General features: G+C 43.6%; 1 protein-coding gene across 1 annotated transcript in view; it reads left to right on the top strand.

Moving 5' to 3' along the window:
* Window positions 1-23999, top strand: part of BCAT1 (branched chain amino acid transaminase 1) — a 53843-nt gene that overhangs the window by 4198 nt on the left and 25646 nt on the right. The window contains exons 2-3 of the mRNA XM_063308481.1: window positions 14868-14936; window positions 22527-22727. Of these exons, the coding sequence (XP_063164551.1) occupies window positions 14868-14936; window positions 22527-22727 (270 nt within the window). The remainder of the gene's footprint in view (window positions 1-14867; window positions 14937-22526; window positions 22728-23999) is intronic.

The raw sequence follows: 23999 nt of genomic DNA, 5'->3' as shown, positions 1-23999 counted from the left end.
TCAATCTATAACTTTTTTTGAGAGGGAAAAACAATATATATTAAGGGAAGCTGGAGTACAAGAAGACAAGTGTGGTTTTAAAAGTGGAGGAAGAAACATTGTATCTTGAATCCCTGTAGGAATAAGTTGATCAATGTGCTCCATGACTTTGTCCATAAATGAGGACCATGATATAAGTGGGATTTCCCCATTAAAAGCAATTCTGAAGACAGAGTCAGGGAATGTCTCCTCAACTCCTGCTCCCAAGTTTATTTGGAAGTTGTTGGAACACCTGGATGAACCTTGGATCTGATGGATCAGGGCAGTTTTTTTTAAGAGAAACATCTCAAGCTAAGAGCTGTTTGGCAGTAGAACAGATTGCCTTTTCAGATATTTAGAGAGAGACTGGACAGCCTTGTCCCATAGATTCTGTGGTTGCAAGAATCCTACCTTGAGCAGAGAGTTGGATTGGATAACTCCCCAAGTTCTGTTCCAACTGGATCATTTTAAATTAGACTAAATTACAACCTTGTAGGGAATATTTGACAATGTTCTATACCGTTGCTGTATTTAGTTGGGTTCTATAAGGTATTCACAGGAGTATGCCAGTTTTCCCCACCAGTGGCCATGCAGTTGGAATTCAACAATACCTACCAACTCTGCAATGTTTCTTCCTTGCTTGGAGATGCTGAGAATTGAATTTGAGACCTTTCGAGTGTAAAGCAGCAGATCTACCACTGAGCTGCATCCCTTCTCCTACATCAGTGGGTTTACTATTTAAGCCAGGAATGCTAAATTGGCATTGTATGCTTGTATCACTTGACAGATGCATTCAAGTACTGGTGACCCCAGCCATTCTAGCACGGTGTCCTTCAGTAAAGGCAAGTGAATAACACATGTATCCAAAAGAGATTTGTCAAAGGGCAGATTATTTTTGTAGGGCCATTAACTCCTGTCCAGAGACAGAGCACAAAACAAAGCCGGAGAAATCTCAGGATGCTGGTGGATAGAGGCATGGAAATAATCAGCTTCTGTCCAAATAAGGGAACAAAACAAACAGGATAGTGGTAGATTAATATATGGAAGTAATGAAATCCTGTCCAAATGGATGTCAAAAAATAAAGCTGGAGAAAGGTAAGTGTGGATAGATACATAAAAGTAATTAATTTAGGAACAGTGCTGAATGGAGGAGAGTTATACGTGCTGTCTCTTGCTGTAAACTAAGAAGATCATGCCATACTGAGAGGGCTTCATTATTTATGGAATATGTTGGCTAAAAGCATCAGATGTGAAATAGAGCTATAAAAGAAATGCACCATGGATTTCTTTTAACTTGGCCAATATAGGTTCTGTCATGTCAAGGACAACAGCCATTCACAGAGCATGCTTGCATCTCTCCTTCTCAGATCCACAACTCATATGAAACACTAAGGTAAAGGTAAAGGTTTCCCTTGACGTAAAGTCCAGTCGTGTCCGACTCTAGGGGGCGGTGCTCATCTCCGTTTCTAAGCCTTGGAGCCGGCGTTGTCATAGACACTTCCGGGTCATGTGGCCAGCATGACGACTCGGAACGCCGTTACCTTCCCGCCGAAGCGGTACCTATTGATCTACTCACATTTGCATGTTTTCGAACTGCTCGGTGGGCAGGAGCTGGGACGAGCAACGGGAGCTCACCCTGCTGCGCGGTTTCGAACCGCCGACCTTCCGATCGACAGCTCAGCGGTTTAACCCGCAGCGCCACCGCGTGACAACAGCCATTCACAGAGCATGCTTGCATCTCTCCTTCTCAGATCCACAACTCATATGAAACACTACGTTTGCGAAAATTGCATCCAAAAAGGGGTATTTATGCAAATGATGCATGAGAAGATTTGTTGTATTAAAAAAAAAAAGGATATTAGGGAAAGTTGCACACGTCAACACATACTTTCCCCCCTTTTCTTGTTTTTTGAAGTAAATTATAGAAAGTTCGATAGAATGAAATAATATGTAAATGCATTGTATTCTGACATTAAAATGGAGCAACACATTCCACTCAACATCTTGTTTATTTTTATTATTTCTTATTTTTATCCAATAAGGGAACATACTTGCATACCTGATTTAACTAAGTGCCTGTATATTTTTGATCCTTGAAACAAAGTGATGCTGGGGAAGGTTTGATTTCTAATAGGAAAAAAATGTCCTACCATTATCAAAGCTAGGACAGAAAAGTAGAAGAGGCAGGATACCTTCAGTAACAGGTTCTAATTCTTGTAACGCCCTCCTGTGGGAGGCAATAGCATTTGTGACAAAAGCATGATTACGTCAGAACATGTGTCCTGATGGCATGCAAATGGTGCAATTGTGTAATGAAGTCATGGCATCTCATGCAAATCTGTAAGTTGGGTCATTGATGTGATGATATCACAATGCATGCATCACCATTTTCCACTCCCTTTCCTAAAAATGCGCTTTGGAGCCCTGTTTCTTGGTTCCCATTTAAAAGCTTCCAGGCTTAATTGGTGGAAAATGGGAGGTTTTGAAGTGCTGGTCATTTTCACATGGTGGTTACTTTTGTGCCGAGCTTTAATCAGGATGAAAATTTGGCTCAGTTTGGGGTAAGGCCCACATGTTGAAAGATGGAGGCAAATCACCAACATCCATTTTTCATTTAAGTTGGTGGGCTCCATCACTTTTCTTCCTGGAATGTCTCTTGGAACATAGCATGATGTTAAACCTTCTGAAGATTTTGAAGATGGTAGGCACAGTGCAAAAAACAAGGGGAGAGCAGGCCCATGAGTTTCACCCCCAGAATTAGCCTTGGAAAATTACCAGCATTCCTTTCATTTCAAAGGCCTCCAGATGAAACCATGGAAATAGGATCTACTTGTCTCAACCCTAGCCTTGATTGGCAGAATTATTACTACTATTACTACTGCTATAATTGTAGCTGGGGAGAACTCCTATTGTCCTACTGGGTCTTCTTGCTGGGAACATCTATCATAAAATGTGACCCAAACTCTCACAACATCCCCAGGCTCCCTTGCTCCAATGATAAACAGGAATGTGATTGTTGGAAAAACCCATAAAATAGTATAGCTGTCAAACTGCAGGAAGTAGCTATAATAAGAAACAGACCAAATGTGGAAAAAGCCATTGCTTTATTTATCTGAACAAAGTCTTTCCCGTCTTTCCTCCAACTTGCTGTTATAAATTGAGTTTTATTTACATTTACTTTTGCCTTGAAATCGATTGCTTTCATTTATAACATATCTATTAAGAAACTAGGTTACTGGGTTTGAATGAAGGGCAGTCGTCCAATAAACCATTTTAATGTTAGAGATTAAATTAACATTTTCCTAAGGGTTTCTGTAAATATTGCCATATGCTGCCAAACAGGGAAATAAGTTAGCTTCGCTTATGTAAATGATCAGCGCTCACTCCTGCTGCCTAAACTCATTTTTCCCCCATCCAATTAAGGTATTTACTTGTTTCCCCCTTGATTGTGTCATAAACCAATCCTGGTACCTCAGTTTCTTCTTGAAACTGATATGTAAAGTTGTGATGTTTCCTTCCTTTCTTTCTTCCTTTGGATGATGCATTTGGCCTTTAAAATAGGACATTTATTGGAACAATGGTGTGAGTTAGGAATACACAGATTACATTTAAAAGCACAGATATGCACATAGTGCTTTGGTTTGTGCAAGACATTGAAACTCAGAGCCAGGTTAACCCAACACAGTGGTTCTATTCATGTTGCATGTGGTGTCCAAATAAATAAACCATGTTATGATTTAGTATGATGGCTTGGTTTATGCAACGTGTTGAGACAATACTTGATCACAAATCAGTGTAGGTGAGTATGTTGTGCAGGCATCAGTGACAAATTGCATTTTGCATAGCCCTTTGTCTGGATTGGACTTAGCATGTTGTGAAAACCCAGCCATTTGGCTCATCAACCATGTCTATCTGCCACAAAGGTTGAGGAGGACTGGGTTGAGCAAAGGCCAGTAGAAACATTGTTGAAAAATATTCAAATTCTGTGGTAAGTCGTTTATGATGGCATCCTCCTGCTTTTGCATGCCTTATTTAATGATACATTAGATTTATATCCCACCTTTCCTTTAGAAGCTCCAGATGGCATGCTCTCCTCCCATTTTTTTCCCCCACACCAAAATCACTGTGCGGTTGGTCTGAGAGAGAGACTGAGTGACCGAGAGTGCCACAGGGAGCCTTTGTGGCTATTGAGGGACTAGAACCTGCTTCTCCCCACTCCAAGTCCAGCACCTTCAGCAACCCCATATTGGCTCTTGGGTTGAGAGAGAGGGACCAGCCCAAAGTAACCTAGTTTGCTCCCATGGCTGAGGAGGTACTAGAAGCTGGGTTTCCTTGCTCCTAGTCCAGCATCTTCACTATTATACTACATTTCTACATGGGGAAAAATTTGAGGGCTTCGAGTGCTTATTAAGTATTCATTGGAAGAAGGCTGATAGAGATGGATGGTATTTTTCTTGTATAAATTTTGTTTTGGCTCAGCATAAGGTGAACTCACAACTTCCTGTCAGAGTGTCAGATATGGTTCACACTATGTTACGTGATATATTTAAAAGGCGGCACCCATCTTAAAACTCTGAGAGCCTTCCTAGAATAGACAACGCTAATCTTGGTGGAAGAGGATTCTGCAAACTGTCAAAAGAGTTAAGATGTGCTACATACATTAAAAAAAAATCAGGTAGATCTTTAGTCACGTCATTGTGGCTGCCGTCTTGCTTTTTCTGACCATACCCTGCAGACATCCCTGGAGGCTAAAGAGCCAAATGTATGACCTAAATCCTGCAGGGACTTGAAGTTTTGATGGCATCCATCTATCCTCCTCCCCCTAAAATCAGACTAATTTTTCTGTTGGGGGCTTTGTGGGCCAAAATGGGGTATCTTAAGTCTCTGCGAGGGTTAAGACTACGCTTTTGGCCTTTAAACACTTCCCTAAAGCCTCCTTCCTCCAGGTTGAAAAATGTTGGCTCTGCCCACATCAGGTAGCTCTGGGTAAAAGTGTGGCCCTCCGCCACCCCACCCACCCATCCAGTTTCCCTGCCCTAACTTAGTATGCTGTGATCAGCATGCTTCACAGAATCAGACAATCTGGAGGGGCTATTTTGGCCAGAGTCCAGCTTCCTACTCAGTTCAGGAATCCCATTTAGAGTATCCAATATATTGTTGTCCTGACTAGGTTCAATCATCCAGGGAAGAGGATCCCATCACAGTTCCATGATGAATCTACTCTTACCATGAGGATACTTTCCCCCCAATGTCCAGTCGAAGTCTCTCTTCCTGTAACTTAAGACACGTAGTCTCTGTTATGCACTTTGGGGGAACAGAGAATAAATCCTTATTTTTTTTCTTATGCAATGGCTCTTCTGGTATTTGATAAATGCTATTATATTTCTTCTCAGTCTTGTTTTTTCAGGGCTATAGGAAGCCAGTTTTCTCAGTCCCCTTTGTAAGGTTGGTCGCATCCTCTGGTCTCACCAGGGCTGTCAGAATGGAACTCTCTTCGGTGCATTTTTACAGATCCCTTGCAGGCATCAGTTGCCTTCTGCACTTGCCTCTAGAGGCAAGTATCGTTTTGGCCGGGAGGTGCTGGCTGTTGGCTGAGGGATTGCCCTGCATGCCCATATCTGTGTGCACACTCTTGCCACAGTCATGCACAAACCTGGTCTTCTCACAGCTGTCAGCTTCATCACTAGGAAGCGTTGCTATAAGAGAATGAATTGAACTGTCTGATACCCAATGTCTGATTCTTACAATGGCAGCTCTCCATCACCAGCTTCTTACAGTTCGTGTTTAGTTTGCTTGGTTGCACAAGCTGCCCAGCTTGGAATGCCCATCAATCTGGCCCTTGCTGGCTCTGACAGATTTATTGCAAATAACACACACAGGTACAAGGTGTTTTGCTGTCCTGAGCAATTACTGATTATATCTCGTGCCTGGAGGGTTTTTATGTTCAGGTCCAGCTCCACCTGGAAATATCTGGACCTTCTCTATGGTAGTTTCTCCACTAGCAAGTCATAGTGTCTTCTAGAGTCATCCAACTATCATTGTGCCAAAATAACAGTACGGGAAGTCCTCACTTAACGACCACAATTGGGACCAGCAACTCCATCACTAAGTGATGTGATTGTTAAGTGCAACATCATGTGACTACAACTTGTGATTTCATTGCCGGCATTGACTCTGATTATTGGAAGCCAGCCATGAAGTCTGCAAATGGCAATCATGTGGCTGTGGGATGCTGTGATGGTCGTAAGTGCGAGGACCAGTTGTAAAGTTACTTTTTCAGTGCCGAAAAACTTCTAATGGTCACTAAACAGGACAGCTGTTAAGCAAGGACTACCTGTAGTGAGGACACTACTGTTGCATCACCTCCACCAACTGTTGAGTAATGCAGTGAAGACACATTAAATCACTACTGTGGAAATGGCCTATGCAAAGTATGTGTTCCTTCTTAAACACCCTTGCTATCCTATCGTCAGTCTTCTATTCAGGAAGCAAATACGTGTGCAAGTTTGGAAATCTGAATTGCACACATATAGCTTAGCACTGTCCTTGTTGATTGATCTCTGAGCAAAATCGAGACAACTCGTGGTGGCCTTCCAAATGTTTGTCAACTACAGCTCCCAGCAGCCCAGCCAGCATGGTCAATGGTTAGGGATGCTAGGAGTGGTAGTTCACAAGCCTCCAGAAGGTTTCATGTCTTCCATCCCTATTTAATAGAATTCTTTGTTTGCCAAGCATGCACAAAGAGATAATTATCTGTGTACAGGAAACAAGATTTATACATTGTTACCCCTGGCAAACAATGCAATTGTTAATCTAAGGAATGAAAACCAGATCTGACATCTGAGTCAGTAGCAGCTTTGTTTTCTGGTTCAGAAGAGGGCAAGTGGTTTATCTGGCCATTCAGTTCTTTTTCCCGCCTCCCCAGTCCCCGCCAGTCAAAAAGGAAATGACTCTAGGAGGAGGTGGGATCACTCTGAGAACCAGAAAGAGTGAGGTTGTTTGGTTTTTTTAAAAAAGCCAATGGCTGTTGTCATGTTCATCGTTCCAATGGTTTGAATACATCGTAACGTTTCACATGTCACTCTCCTGTTCCGTGTCTGTCATTTGCGGGGAGGGGAATTTCAGCCGTGCCAGGCTGTAATCTCCTTGCTGTTCTGCAGGAATGTATGTTTGGGTTATGACATGTCTTCAAGGTTACTTTCCCAGGCCGATGTGTGACGGTTGCCAACACCTGGGAGGGGGTGGTTGCTATGGTGGGGCGAGGGGCGGGATTGGGTTTGAAGCGAGGGTATTTAGTTTGTATTTGGCGCGCTTTTGCTCATTCTCAGCTTTCTCTGTATTTGCATACTATTCCTTTAATAAATCAGTTATCTTTAAGCCCGAGCTTGTGAGACTGAGTATTTGGGTTTAGGCAATCATTACATAAAGCTGAGAATCATAATGAAATTTTCCGCTAGCCCCCATCCAAGCCTTTGGTGAAGGGGAGAGCTAGCGATGACTTTAACAATGGATGGACGAATCGGGGCGCAACAGCGCTCCAGCGGGGACGGCGTGGCGGAAGCTCGGTCGGGGCTAGCTCATGCCACCTGGAGACCCCAATACCCCACGTTTCCGGAGGTGGAATTCGCTGATCGGCGGGTCAGGCCGCAACGGGCAGAGTCGCGGGGGAGCGACCTCAGCGCGGTGGCCGGTAGCGATGTTCCGGAGTCGGGGATGGGTTTGGAGGTGGAGAGCGGCGCCCCGGTGTGGTCCCCGGAGTGGCTGGCATCCTTGATGGCCCAGGCTGGGACGCGGCGTGGCTGCATGGTTCCGGCGAAGGAGGGCGGCACATCGGCATTTTCGTTGGAGTGGTGGGTGTTCCTGCTGACCGAAACCGAGCTGCGGTGCGAGCGCTCGGAGGCGCAGCGGGACTGGATGAGGAACTTCCTGTGGCTGGAGATGGCGCTGCTCCACGGGATGCAAGCGCGGCAGGAGAGAGCCATCGTTCCTGCCTGTGTCAGCGCCAAGAAGGGTGCGGCCTCGAGGGGCCTGGGCTGCGTGGAGAGCGGCGGCGGTCGGGCGGGATGCAGCGGAGAGGCCGAGGTGAGACAGCCCGCCTTGGGGCCCGAGGAAGAAGGCGACGCATTCATCGCACTGAGGGCGGAGGAGGTGGACCCACCGAGCGAGGCTGGCGATCAGCGAGAAATCCTGGATTTTGGGCGAGATAGGGGTGGGTTTCAGGGCTTTGTTTGCTGGAAGCATGTCCCTCCGGACTGAGTGGAGGGGCGGGGCTCTGTGGTTTGCTTTAGCATTCTCATGCTGTTTAGCCTTTTGCATTTATATGCTGTTTAACCACTGTAACCTGTTCCTTGCGTTTTGTCATGATCGCAATGTTCAATGCTAATATCTGCATCGTGAAAATTTTCATGCCAATGCTTAGATCTTGTGTAGAGATGAATGGGAGCGTTTCACATGTGGATTCTTTGATGCGTGTCTTCCTATGTATAGGTGCTGATGCGTGTCCCACACTGTAAAATCACTTAGCCCGTCTTTATTCTGCCTAGCCGCATGAACTTGCTGCTTAGTTTAGTTTCTTTAAGGGGGGCGATATGTCATGTTCATCGTTCCAATGGTTTGAATACATCGTAACGTTTCACATGTCACTCTCCTGTTCCGTGTCTGTCATTTGCGGGGAGGGGAATTTCAGCCGTGCCAGGCTGTAATCTCCTTGCTGTTCTGCAGGAATGTATGTTTGGGTTATGACATGTCTTCAAGGTTACTTTCCCAGGCCGATGTGTGACGGTTGCCAACACCTGGGAGGGGGTGGTTGCTATGGTGGGGCGAGGGGCGGGATTGGGTTTGAAGCGAGGGTATTTAGTTTGTATTTGGCGCGCTTTTGCTCATTCTCAGCTTTCTCTGTATTTGCATACTATTCCTTTAATAAATCAGTTATCTTTAAGCCCGAGCTTGTGAGACTGAGTATTTGGGTTTAGGCAATCATTACAGCTGTTGTTTGAACAGATATTGGCATTCCCTTTCTATGCTCCAGTCAAAAAGAAAAGAATGGTCTTCACTGTATATAGAACAAGAGCTCTGGTATAAGGTGTTGGTGACTTCCCACATTGCTGAGAGCCATAATGTGGTTGGTTGGGGTTGGGCTTTACTTGTTAAACTGAACCATTGAGGCTCATTAACCATGACTTAAGATAGCATAATATGTGAAGTCAACTGATCTTGGATTACAGTATTTGGTTGCACCCAGCCTGGGGATTAATTTTAATGAAAAACAGGCAGGAGTTGTTATAATGAATCACTAATTAAGCTAATCATAAGCATGTTAAACTATGGTTGGCTTAAACACAGCTTACCAAAGAAAGCACAGTTGCCTGGGTACACAGAACACACTATAGCATAAACTATAGCTCGCAAGTTAGGTGGTAAAATCAAGCTAAGCACAAATGAGCATGCTGTGTGAACTCTGACAATGAATGTCAGTAGGGTCTAGTATTTCAGGAGTTGACTGGACAAGGGAATCCCTGATGCAGGTTTGCACTTGCCATTGATCTCATTGGATGTCACTAACTGAGCCCACCCCCACCCCCAGCGCTCCCTTTTATTCTCAGACAAACATGGTGGGATACACATAAATGAATTAAATAAATGAAACACAACCTCATACGTCTTCAGGGATCCTGTATGAGTGGTCAATGAGCACAGAGATTGTCCACTGATTGTCTAGAATCACAGGCAGCAGAAGTTACAGAAATTTTGCAGCAGGTGACCAGGAAGAACAGGGATAGGCTCTCTAGGATCATATGATTCCCAAGATGGGGAGATTAGAAAGCTGACTTACTTCTGGGTCTAGAATTACCATGCCTGGGATCCATCTGACTTCTAAACAGAAGGAAAGATTTATGTATTGGAATCTCTTTACTGCCCTCTAGGGATCGCCTGGATTTTAGTAGCCCAGATGTGGTAGCCCATTGGTCTGCCTTCTTCAACGCTGACTGGTGACGGTACTCCAGTGTTTGGATCAGAGTCCATTCCAGCCCTACCTGGAGATTTGTAAACTTCTCCTTGCAGACTACCTGTCCATAATATCTTCTACAATGGTCACCTGGCTTTGTAGTGGTGACTCATTGACATAAACCCAGAGGAAATCAATGATGGAGATTGTAATCTAGACCCAACAAAGCCAACATGCATGGCTTTCCAGGACAGAGTGGTATACATAGGAAAGGAAGAAATAATTAAGGAGAGAACCAGACCAGAGACAGAAACAGAAGGAAGATGGGGCTGTGACAATGATAGAGGAGAATAGACATTCAAGTAGGATTTTAGACTGGCTCAGTAGTCTAGGTGGTGATCACCACCAATATGTGAGAATTTTAAAAAATGGACCAGATAAGAGAATGGAGAAAGGCATCATGGTCGGCAAATCTTTGAGTGGTTACCTGCAGCTCTCCAGCATGCTGACTTCCCCTCTTATCCAGAGAACAATTACAGTCCATACGTTGCTCTAAGCCATCAAGGGATTTCTTTGGTTGGGGTTTAGTATGTGGTATGGATCCAGCCTTTCATTGTCCATGATTAGCCTTCTACAGCCTGGGCCCCTTCTAGACACATGGCCTTCTTAGCCATGGCATTGCTTGCTGGGGATTCTTAAAAGTGAAGTCTACCCATCTGGAAAGTGACCACGTTGGAGAATTATTGGGATGATGCTTTTTGAAATCTAGTCAGGTTGAAAAGTGTGGCATATTTCTAACAATTAAGCCTACTTCTTTTCCATGGAACAATGACAGACACAGTCCAGATTCTTTTTAGTCTCACAGAATCTCTGATAAAAACAGCACTTAGCCTAAAGTTACCTAATGAAGTTCATGGCCATACTGGAATCTGATTTTGCATCTCTCTAGTTGTGATCTGGAACATTGAATTTCCTGCCTCATCTACCAGGGAATGTGACCTTCTTGTATAATTGCTCTTTCAGTCCTAAATTACGGGGGAGGAAATGTATTGCTAGGGTAATAAATAGCCCCCCCCCCACCGCATTAGTCTTGAAACCCTCCATCCGCAAACAACGATCGTCTTTTTGATTATTTTTTGCCATACGGTTTTACTTTCTGGACTGGATGTGCTTGTACTATTCTGGGTAACCACCCAGATGCTTTGAAAGATTTGGGATTTGCCTAATTCTATAAGCCGTCCTTGCCGTTATTAACAAAACGGGGTAGAAGAGAAAGGGAGGGAGAATGAAGCAATGCATTTATTTGCTTTGGATGGTGCTCTGTGCCAGGGATAACTCAAGCAGGTAGTGCAGGGGAATGTTTGCCTCCCCGCAAATATTCTGTCCTCCCCCTCCCCCTCCCCCTCCCTCCCATCTATCACAACAGGGGCAGGCAATATAAATTAAGGCTTTTTCTATCCTTGGGGACTCTGCTGATTTGTGAGTGGTTCCATCCCTCCACGTCCTTACAACATGGTGAGGCTTTAATAGCCGAGCTGATCAACCGTGGCCTTGTCTTCTGCTCCGGAGGAGTAGCATTTGCTTGCAGACTTTGCTCTACAATTTACAGAGTGAGTTTTTCAATTAACAGGAACTCCCACCTCAACCCACCTCTAGGGATTCCCCTTTGCCCCCTGAAATTGCCATGGACAAGGCATTCCCTCCACTCGACTCCAAAAAAAAAAAAAAATCTCAGAAAATTAATCTACTTTAGACTCTCCAACAGGAGAGAATCTCTGTAGCTCAGGGTTGAACTGTGGGGTCCGTGGTGCTCTCTGAGCTTGGTTGGTTGTTTGCAGACATTTCAAGGCCCAACTACGTAACATCATTGGTGCTAGTGAGTGTGGGGTTTGTGCCCTGTTTATATACAGTCGCTTGCCCTGCCAGTGTTGGTGGGGATGTGGTTTTCTCCCTGGTAGTTCCTTGATTAGGGTATCAGGGAGCAAACGCCACACTCACTCGCACTGATGTGACCTAGTATTGTTTTCTGCTTGATTGTTTGCCTGGTGTTCATCCCTGCTTATCTGGGTGTTGGCTGCTGGAGAGGATGTGTTCTGCTCTTTTTGTTTCCCTCCTATTTTTATTGTCTCTCTTGAATGGTGTGTAAATGTGGTTTATCTCTATGTGTCTACTGATGGCTGATTATCTGAATGCCAAGCTTCCAGGAATTCACTAGTGTTTTTCCAGGAATTCCTCTAGCAACCAGCACCCAGATAAGCAGGGATGAACACCAGGCAAACAATTAAGCAGAAAACAATATCCTAATCAAGGAACTACCAAGGAGAAAACCACACTCCCACCAACACTGGCAGGGCAAGCGACTGTATATAAGCAGGGAGCAAATCCCCCACACTCACCAGCGCTGATGATGTTACCTAGTTGGGTAATGAAACGTCTGCAAGAAAACAACCAAGGTCAGAGAGCACCAAGGCCTCCACTTCAGACTCTCCTCTTTGAACTGGCAGGAGCTTTTAATCAATTCAGTGCAGTTGTGTTTATGGTGGCACACTCTTACAGAGTCTCCTCATGTTATTCTTTTGTCTGTTGCACCATTTTTGCTCCTCAGCAGGATTCATGCCAGGGCTGAAGGAAACTGAAAATGTCTGGGTCTAGCTTTGAAAGGAGTCTGGATGAATCTTCCGTAGTCTCTTCAGATCCCCTTCCAAAAGGTCATGAAGAGTTACAAGCCCGTTCAGCCAGAGTTAAAAATAGGCTTGCGTGACTCATCTGTTCAGCAAACTTCTCTGCTTGAGAAACCGTGGTGGATTATTATTGTAATTGTTATTATTATTAGAAGATATAAGTGAAACCTCGAAACCCAGATGGTGTCATTGTTGTTTTTAATTCATCACAGCTTCCTTTTTGAAGCTGAGAGGCTGCTATAGCAATCATGGAAATTCTGTAGTGAGGCTGACACGTTGTGCTAAACCATGGTCTGTTTTAACCATAATTTGGTGAATAAGCAACAATGGCCACATTCACATAACATGTGAAGCCCAACCAAAGAAGCTATATTGTGGGTAGGCAATCCTTGGATGGCCAGGGCTGTGCTTAATGTTCTTGCGGGAAAGGCTGTAATGCTGTGTGGACAGGGTTGACCTTTGGGAGCTTGGGGAGGGATCTGAAACAAGCCTGAAAGAAGCCAGCTTGATGAAGTTGGTTTGTTTTAAGAGATCATGGTTAAATAATATTATTAATACATCAGTACTTGATTGGAATATGAGCAGAAAATTTACAGGGTGGTGGTGGGGTGGATAACCTTAAGATGTCCCAAGGCTGCATTTTTGGAAGATGAGGGCAGAGAGAGTAGCGATACAAAATGAGTGGAGCTACGTCACGCATGTGGCAAAGCAAGGATTTCCCATTATTTGCTGGGGTTTAGGGAGAGGAGGTGGTGAATTATTTGGTGTTTATAAAAGTGTTGTTCTTTAGGGCTTACATTACAGCTTTCAAAAGTTTTCCCATCTTAAACCAGACTACTACAATGCTCAATAAGTGGGGCAGCCCAGATACCACGTCCCTCAGTATTATCAACACTGCTGGCAGTGGTAATACAATCAGGTATCTGCAGGTTTATGGTTAAAAAAAAGATCAAGATGTCAGCCATGAAGGTGTGATTATCATCTTGGCATTGTTGGCTATACCCTATGAATACCTCTGACTACAGTGTCCTCTACACAGGGCTGCCCTTACTGTTAGAAACATTTTCTTAACATTCCATTGAGATTGGTCTTGCTGCAACATAAAATTCTATATCCTCTGTATCAAGAGATCAAACCTTGACTTTCTTCTCCATAGTTCTTCAAGTTCTTGCAGGCAGGGTTCATTCAACAACAGCTTTCCCTGGTTTAAGAAAGGTCTAGTGTATTAGGGACGTGGTGGCGCTGCGGGTTAAACCGCTGAGCTGCTGAGCTTGCCGATCAGAAGATCAGCGGTTCGAATCCGCGTGACGGGGTGAGCTCCCGTTGCTAGTCCCAGCTCCTGCCAACCTAGCAGTTCGAAAACATGCCAATGTGAGTAGATTAATAGGTACCGCTTCGGCGGGCAGGTAACGGCGTTCCGTGTAGTCATGCCGGCCACGTGACCACGGAAGTGTCTACGGACAAACGCCGGCTCTTCGGCTTGAAACGGAGATGAGCACCGCCCCCTAGAGTCGGACACGACTGGACTTAATGTCAAGGGAAACCTTTACCTTTACCTTTACCTAGTGATTGTATTGCTGCAATGTGCTAAATTTGGACTATTCTAATCTTGGTGGGTTTTTTGCTTTTTTTTTGTTTCCAACAGAGACTTAACTAAGTTAAGCTTGTTGGAAACCTAGCCAGAGATTTTACAATACTTCCTCTCAGTTACAGTATCTTTCTCAAGGTGTCCTCCATCTCACCTTATAGGACCTACTTCTCATCCGTGAATCACCCTCATTTGTGTTCTTTGCAGCTGATCTAGTCTGCCAGAAGCCTTTTTAAAATGTGATACCCAGAACTGGATATGGTCCTCACAGTGGGCTTGGACCAACATGAAGTGGTAGACTCGCAAGCAATTCCTGACTTGTGGTTGAGCTTTTAATTTGGAAACAATTACACCCTTGTTCTTCAGTGTTGAGAGTCTCAAGACCAGGCAAAGCAGGATTTATCCTCTCATGAGCCCCAAATGCTGACTACGCCAGATTTTCTTGTCAGACTATGAGCTCTAGATCTCAGATTAATGTTTTCCAGCTTTCTTCTAAGTGATCTCCCCTTTTCTCCTTGAATGCCCGGAGCGTTCCCTGAACAGGTGCAAAGTGCTGGAAGAGCGTGCTGAATTTGGCTTTGGAGCTTTGATTGAATTTTATTGATTTTTAAGTGTTGTCCTTTGTCGGTTACAGGGTTGTCAGAATGAGTGCGCGGATGGATGCACAGCAGCAGCTGCAAAACCTGTGACCAAATCTTTCAAGGTACGTTTGTTCGCCAAAACAGAAACGCCTGCAGGAGTGCTCAGCTCAGTGTGGGAAACGATCCTTGTCTCAATCTGCAGAGTTATGGGCGAGCAAGAATGTTACAAACCTGGAAGGGTGTGTTGAGGTTAAGCATTCTCTTGTGTTTCACAAAGCAGGCTTAGCTTAGGCACGTGTGAGGGATGCCTGTGCTGGGAGCGTTTAGGGATAAAGGGAGCAATCTCTCTCCCCTTTGGAATTATCAGTCCTCTTTGTGCATCTTGAATTGTGCATCCTGAAGTTTTTTTTTTCTCTCTGTCCACTTTGCATCCACTTGGGGAAGCCCATGGGCCACAGAAGGGACTGGGAGGGGGCTGCATATGGCCCCAGGGAGCACCTTTTGCATTCTTCTTGTAGCTTTTCAAATTAGCCCCTTCCCCTTGTTTTTTTGAGTCGGTTTGTTTTCCTAATTACTTTCCTGAGTTACTACTTCAACTTTTACTTCTGTGATTCCAATAAAAGAAAATACCTGTAGCTCAGGGTATTAGTACTGGTTGGTACTAGTTTGAACTGTGGAATTCTTGGTGCTTTCTGAGCTTGGTTGTCTGCTTGCAGACAATTTGTTACCCAGCACTGCACAATGATGGTGTTACCCAGTTGGGTAATGAAACATCTGCAAGCAACTAGGTGACATCATGATGTACCCAACTGGGTAACATCATCAGTGTGTAGTGCTGGGTAATGAAAGGTCTGCAAGCAAACAACCAAGCTCAAAGAGCACCAAGAACTCCACTTCTTCGGCTGATTTGATTTATTCTGTAGAACTCAAGGTGGCCTACATAAAGTTCTTCCCTCCTATTTTTTCCACAACAACAACCGTGTGAGGTAGCTTGGCCTGAGAAAGATTGACTGGCTTGAAGTCACCCAGCCAGCTTCTGTGCTGGCTTTTTGTCTCCTGGTTTCTCCCTAGTCCGGCACCTTAACCACTAGACCAAACTGGCTGTCAGAAATAAATGCCTTTTCTCCTGAATAAGTCTGTTTCCCTCTGTTTTTCTTGTAAATACAAATCCCCCTGTACATTCCCTTTAAAAGTACCCAGATTTTGGCAAGACTTAGCAGCGTTCTTGAAAAACAAACAGTTAAATCTCTAAATTAAGACGAAAGCCACAAAGAGGCGTTTTAGCAAGTTTGTGGTGAGCTCGGAGGGGCCCGATACCCTTTGTTGTAATTCTGTTTACCAGACCTGGTTGGTCTTCATCAGTATATTGTTTTGCTTATATCTAAGATGTAAAGGTTGCTTCTGATGCTGGGCATGGAAATATGCTGAAAATGTATCCTCCTCCTCCTCCTCCTCCTCCTCCTCCCATTTTAAAAACAGCCATCCAGCCTGAAACACTGGGCCGGTTGGAATAAGAATGTATCTCAAGAGGCATTTTACTTGTAGGTATAACTGTCTGCCTTTCTACCTGAACAGCCAACAGGCTTCTGGAGCACCTGATCCAATGCCCAGTTGGGAGGGATTTCTCATACTCAGAAGTTTGATCACCGTTGTTTTTTAAAATGGAATAGATTTTGGCTGCATTCACACAATACACTGACCTCGGGTTAACAGAATATGGCTGCTGTATTCACATCACCTGATACGTTCATACAAACTCTACAGTGGCACCACATGATGCCCTGGATTGCACAGCATGCTAAGATAATAGCTGGACTGAAGTGAAAATTACTCAGTGTGACTGCAGCATATTCTAGTATGCTGTGTGAACCCAGTCCACATTTCTGTTGGAATACTTATTACCAAAAAGAAGGCGCTCTTTTATACATTCTTCTGATCTGCCTTCACATGATCTGCAGAAGATTTGTTTCCACGTAAGGAGAGTAGGCCATCTTGCTGAAGTTCTATGGGGAATAGTGTCCTCACAACCACGCAGTTGAATTGAATTATCATTACTTCTTTCATAAAATTGTTCAGAACACTTACTTCTTCAGTTTGGCTGGGCCCCAAAATGTTGGTACTCGGTTGAAAAATTGACCGTCAGCTTTCACATTTCCTCAATAGGGACTTCTGGCAAGGAAATGGATCAGCGGTTTCTTATCCTGTCCGTCATAGTTTTGCATTTGATGTAAAATTAATATTAACACTTAGTTGTCCTGCCCTTATTCAGGACAGAGTGTATACTACAATTAAAAAAGAAAAGTCAAAATTCTACTTCAGGGAAAGTAAATATTAAGAGCCGCATAGATTATATAAATCAAAACAGGCCAGCCTAAATTGCACACATCAGAAAAATGAATAGATAGTGGTCATCTGTGGCAAAGAATAACCCTAATATATGTATGTTGAGTGAAGATAATATGCTCCTAGGAAAGTGCGACCTGTGGTTTGTTGGATGGATGTCTGCTGAGGTTGTGCAGATATAACGTATAAGTATTATCTCTAATTTGGATATTGTGTTCAGTGTTGTGTGAACTAGCCTACTCAGGTTTGTGTCCTCCATGTTCCTTCTCTGGCCATGCTTCACAGAAGAGATTGGAAGCCTCTCCAAGTTTTGAACCAGGTGTGAGGAACATCTGGCTTTTCAGTTATTACTGAGCTACAGTTTCCAGCAGCTCCAGGCAGCGTGGTTGGTGGTGAGAAATTCTGGGGATGCTGAAGCCCATAGGTTCCACTATCCATGTTAAATTAACAAGTTTGTTGTTCAAAATTCTAGAGGACTCTGTTCAGTTTGTATTTTCATGGACACCAGTGTGTTGTCATACCTTAGTCTGTAACATGAATTCCAAAACTCATTTTCTTTCAGTTTTCACAGTCTTGTGAAAGTTGTGATACAGTTCTCCATCCAAAGCAATAGCCAAGTATTATTTAAATTTGAGGTCATCATGATACAAAGACATACAGTTTTGAGGGAGGAATAATGTGAATATTTATATATTTGTTAGACTGATATCCAGGATCTCGAGCTGGCTTCCATGGCAATCCCTGTGAGGTAGACTAGGCTGAGAAGGAATGTGACTAACCCAAACTCAACTAGTAGGTTTCCATGGCTGAGGGTGGACTTGGACCCAAGGCATTCTGGTCCTAGTCCAACATATCCAATAATCTACGTATAATCAGCATGTTTTTAGCATGTAACTGCTGATTGATCTGACATTAGAGGTGGCAGTTCCTTCCTGTAGTCTGTATATTTTTATTTTCTACTCTGAAGGCTGTCCATAAAGAAGATTCTTGGAATCCTGATGAAAATAGAAAATCGCAGCAAAAGCTTCCAATGATGCCAGAGATCTTTGCAGAAACCCTGAGTGTAACAGCATGCAAGCGTGGGCCCTTGGTAAACAATTCTTAGCAGTAAGCTATGTAAAAGTAAACACCCTGTTGAAGCCAAGCTATATAGACACATCCACAAAATTATTTCCATAATAATGGCTCTGGTTATTATTTTAGCTATTTTATTTTAATCAGCTCATTCTATGTCTATCCCGTACATTGTATTTACTGTGTACTGTGGATATTTGGGCTGAGTATTCCTTGTTAACCACCAGGACTCCTAATACATTACAGTGGTATACAAATATGATTAATTAATAATTTTCTTCGCAATGAGACAGAAGTGGTTCGCCAATTGCACCCTTCTGGAATTTTTCCTTGACTTTGCAGTCTAACCTGCAGCCCTTTGATTTCTTGATCATCTCCAGTCTGAATGAACGAGGTTTGACTGAGCTTAGGGTTCTTTTGAAATCAGTGAAAAGGGAGCAAAATAATTGCTGTGGCTGCTGGAACTGGAAACTGAGGGATTAAAAATGTACAGTAGTGACTTCCCAGAGGAAATCTTTGCTGGCTCAGGGAACGTTAACCTTGGGTTGCCTTTCGTTCTTCAGTATAGCATCCTGATGACCGTATCATCTTTCTTAAAGGAACTTGGTTCTTTTATTGTCATAAGACCATCTGCTGAACATTGGCTTAGTGTTGGTTTTGGCTTTCTTAATAGTAACGTTTTATTCTTTCCAACTCTCCCTCTTAGCCACCGATATTTTTGGAACGTCAACAGACATACTTCTCCAGGTCCAGCTGGTAATCTGAGACATCTGTCAAAAGCATGAGAAACAATTCTTCTCTGTGGCCACTTCTAAGCTTTACGTCTCCCCGTTGAGGTTTCCTTTCTGTTCATTTATTTTTCTTTAGGTAGAAACCCTTCTATTGCAGGAGCCACACCTGTGTTCTGTCAAGAACTGACTGTTGCAGTTGTTGTGGTATCGAGGCCCCTTTAAAAGATGTGATCCCACCATTTTTATCTGTGTTTGCTCTTTATGCCCTGATCTTTAATTGTGGTTTGATAACGGTTTCACTTCCATTGTTTTAGGTTTAGTTGCCTTGGGAGGCCGGCACAGAAAGGTGGATTGAAAAGTTGAACTGTAAAATAGAAATGAGGACAAAAATGTGTGTTTCTCTCTCTCTCTCTCTCTCTCTCTGTGTTTGTGCAACCAGATGCTGCTTTCATAGGAAGCTGTCCTTTTTCACGCCACTATAGCAGGCGACAGAATACTGCATGTTAGCACACAATGCATCAATAAAGAAGCAACAAGCAGATTTATGAAATACCTGTGAAATCCGATCTTTGGGAGTCAGTTCTAGGATGTGGCACTTTTATAAAAGTAGAGGTTGGGATTGTGGGTCAAAATGCAAAGACTCTGCATTCTTTTCTGCTAATTTTTGGCTCAGCTCTGTACATATTTTTGTGCAGGAGATAGAAGCCAAGTAGAGTCAAGGGCTGAAAAAGAAAGCCGGTGGGATGAAGTCCTTCTCATGAAATAAGGGTGGGGTGTGGTGAAAAGAGAAGTGCACTTCACTAGAGAGACCATTCCAGTTTTTAGTAGAGTGGGTATCAATCGTCTTCTAAAACTCTCAGCCGAATGAGTCAACAGAAAAGCTGAGTGGACAGATTACAGGTAGTCCTCGACTTATGACCACAATCGGGACTGAAACCTCTGTCATTAAGTGAGGTGGTCATTAAGTGAGTCATGCCTGATTTTACAACCTTTTTTGCCATGGTCATTAAGTGAATCTGGCTCCCCCCATTGACTATGTTAGTTGAAATCTGGCTGGGAAGGTCGCAAATGGCAATCACACGACCCTGGGACACTGCAGCTGTCATAAATACGTGCCGGTTGCCAAGCTCCTGAATTTTGATCATGTGGCCACACTCATTCATCAAACTGAATGAGAATAGTTAAATTCAATTGTTCAATGGCATGATAATTATTGGAGGGGGTGGCAGAAGCATTTTCCTAGGGCACTATAGCAGTTCCAGATATCTTTCTGATACTTTAAAACTGGGAAGCAGGTGTTAACATTTCATGGCATTTAAAAATGAATTGCCAGCATTTGTTGAGGTAGGAAGTCACGTTCCCTTCTGGCTTTCAGATCAGCCCATAACTTTAAAGTTCTAAATGACACAGGCCAGGACTACCAAAACAATGTTAATCGGCCATTACAGTTCCTCAGACCTGCTTTCCAAGTCTGATGGCCAGCAACCAGGAAAGAAAACTTTTTCTATGCTAGTGCACAACACATTTCTTTCACCAGATGTAATCATTTGGCACCATCTGTCTTATCATTTAGGTAACTGTTGCATTGTGTCCTGGCACATCATGTTATTACTATTGTTTAAAATCTGTTTTTTCCCCCAGCTACTGATTTCAACTTTTAATCTGCCAACTCTGCTGTTTCTATTATTCATTGTTGCTTAGGACAGCTTTTTTATTTCCTTTTTAATAATCTGCCAGAAAGTCATTGGCTAGATGACGACGTTATAAATATTAATTGGGGGAAAAAAATCCTGCTCCAGTTTTGAAGTGCCACCCATTTCCCTGCAACTATCCCAGTCCAAAACTGAGCACAACTTTCCTGAAAAAGCAAGCAGGGCTCCAGAAGGGATGTGAGTGTAGGCATCAGGGATAGTCCTCCAGCTTGTTCAGGCTGAATCCAGAAACACCAGGTCAGTCTGGCCTCTTGATGCAAAGAGGTTGTTCTGACTGCTTGGGGTGGCTTGTCCTTCTGTATATCCTTCTGTTAGCCCAAAGGTGGGACAACCATCATTCACGCCTTGATTAGTTCCCAGCTGGACTATTGCAATGCACTCTACATGGGGCTGCCCTTGAAGACCACTTAGAAGGTATAACAGGTGAAGAATGTGGCAGCTCACACAGTGTTGGGCACATCTTGGTTTTGCCAGGTTACACCATTGCTGCACCAGCTGCCCTGGCTGCCAGTCTCCTTCTGGGTGCAATTCAAAGTGCTGGTTATTACCTTTAAAGCCCTAGATGGCACAGGTCCAGGTTATTTGCAGGACCGCCTCTCCCTGAGGGTATCTGCCTATTCCACAAGATTGGGTAGAGGGGCATGCTTCTAGGTCCCTTCCCTAAACATTGCCATCTACTGGGACCTAGGAAACATGCTTTTTCCATAGCAACCCCTGCGCTGTGGAACATCCTTCCCCTTGGGGTCTAGCAGGCCCTCCCCTTTTAAAAATTATTATTATTATTTATTAAATTTATATGTCACCCATCTCAGTATAAGTGACTCTAGGCGGCTTACAGATAAAAAAGGAATAAAAAATCTACAAAAATAGGCAAAGTTAAAAAAACAGAGAGAGCATACTCAACCCACCAACCACCCCCAGGGCTGCATACAACTATTGGATCCCCATGCTGGGTGGCAGAGCCAGGTCTTAACACTCTTCTGGAAGGCTTGAAGAGGGAGGGCCAACCTCGCCTCTGGAGGCAAGATGTTCCACAGGGTTGGGGCAACAGCTGAAAAGGCTCTCCTCCTAGACCCCGCTGGTTGGAATTCTTTAGCTGACAGGGGTCGTAACATGCCTCTCCTGCTGGACTGATGGGATGGGTCAATGTAATTGGGACAAGATGGTTCCTCAGGTAACCTGGGCCCAGAAAACCTTCTAGAAAGCCATAAAGAGCTGGTTTTTTTCCCCAGGTGTGATGAGGTGATGGGTTAGGAGCCTGGTTTTCTTGTTTTCATTATTTTACCTGTTTGTGGTTTTATTATTGTTGTGAGCCACCCAGAGTTGTGTTTTATAAGATGGGTGGCCATATACATCTTTAAAATAAAATAAAATAAAATAATAAATGAAGCACCTCTGGATTGCCATCTGCTGCTTACTCCCTTGACTCAGGACCTAAGCATCCTTGAGCAAAAGGGCAAAATCCATGATTGACAAATTTGCATCCAGTGTCAAGATGCAAGTATGAAAGGGTAGGGTGTGTCAAGGTGACACTGCACCTGTGTCATTTCTTTTTCATCATCATAGCTAGTGATGGCCCTTTGTGCTTCTGGAGGCCTTCCAGTAGCACAGTGATGTCACCGGAAGGGCCCGTGTTGAACATTTTCAGTCTAGCTTTTAGTTTTAGGAAGTTTTAAGAAAGAGAATTGGAATGATTAACTTTCCAGGTTTCTTTGAGGTTGCTTCTAGAAATCTGTTTTTCATCTCTATTTTCTCAGTAAACATCTTGAGTTCATTTTTGGTGGAAATAAGGGCTGCAAATTGAAAATATATATATATATTTTTCTTGTTTTGTTTCCTTTTCTCACTCCAGGCTGACGATCTTGTAATCAATCCATCTACCATGTTGAAGGAGAAGCCAGACCCAAACGGCCTGGTGTTTGGAACAGTTTTCACAGACAACATGCTCTTCATTGAATGGTCCTTAACTTCAGGATGGGAGGTTCCTCATATCAAGCCCTTGGAGAATCTCTCTCTGCACCCAGCCATCTCAGCATTGCATTACGCTGTAGAAGTGAGTATAGCCACAGGATGAACTCATCCTTCATCTTTGTCATTAAATAAAAGAAAATGTTGTCTTTTATAAAACATGCTTCTTTTTGTTTCAGGTCAGTGCAAAGGTTCCAAAGGATAGTCTTTCCCAATGTTCTCCAGCTGCATTGGAGTTTCTCATCATTTCCATCCATCATGGCTGGCTAGAAATGATGGAAGTTGAACACATCTGGAGAACATCAAGTTGGGAAAGAGTGATGATTGATAGAGAGGGTGAGGAATTAAATGTGGATGGACAAGGCCCAGATTTTGAAGATAGTTGTGCTGATCTGCATCTTCCCCAGGAATAGGTAGTTGAGGGAAATGCTTGATATTTTCCCACTTCTCCTGGGCTTCCACTTACAGATGGTAATGCAGGGTCACATCACAATTTTTTTTAAAGATGGCATTTGTTGGGGATACATCAGTCATGAGAACACAAGCATCACGCTTTAGCTTTCTGTCTTCTCCTGAGATGCTAGTAAGTAGGTATTGTTGATGGTTTCAGCATCATACTAAACCTTACTTTGCTCAAACATGGTTTTCTTAAATGAACCAACACCATGTTAAACAACAATCACAATTTACAAACCACAGTGGCTGGGTTTGCAAAACATCTTAACTCCAAACTAATCCTCATTATGGTTTAGTACAATGTGTGAAACTAGCCAAGAAATGTTCAAGGTAATCACATTTATTCTCTGGTTGGTCAAATGGCCAAAGACAAATTTGTGGTGCTGCTTCTTCATTCATGACAGCTATTTAAGCCTCTTGTGGTTTATTATTATACTGTAGCTGCCAATATGTTATCATGGCTGACAGTGCAACACTGGGGATACAGATGGGGACAACTGTTAGAATTTATCACTTCCTCTCAGAATGGGTGTTTTATGGCCTGTAAAGCACTTCTGAGCATTGCAAAATGTCACACCTCCACCCTGTGGTCACATGATTGCATTTTGGGCACTTGGCAGCTGGCTCTCATTTACAACTGGTTGCAGCGTCCCGCTGTCACATGACCGCGTTTTGTGATGTTTTTTGCCACTTTCCGGCAAAAATCACCCATTGGGGAAGCTAGATTCACTTAACGGCTGCTGTAAAAATGGTTGTAAAATCAGGTCTGGTCACGTGGTGTCTTGACTTACAACTGCAATGATTACAATGGAAATTCCGGTCCCAATTGTGGCCGTAAGTCGAGGATTACCTGTAGGCCTTTCATTAAAGACCTGCTACTCTTAATGAGTCTTTTCGGTTT

This window comes from Candoia aspera, chromosome 7 (genome assembly GCF_035149785.1).
Source record: "Candoia aspera isolate rCanAsp1 chromosome 7, rCanAsp1.hap2, whole genome shotgun sequence".
Taxonomy (NCBI): Eukaryota; Metazoa; Chordata; class Lepidosauria; order Squamata; family Boidae; genus Candoia; species Candoia aspera.
The sequence above is the reverse complement of the archived record's forward strand: the minus strand, read 5'-3'. Positions and strand labels throughout refer to the sequence as shown.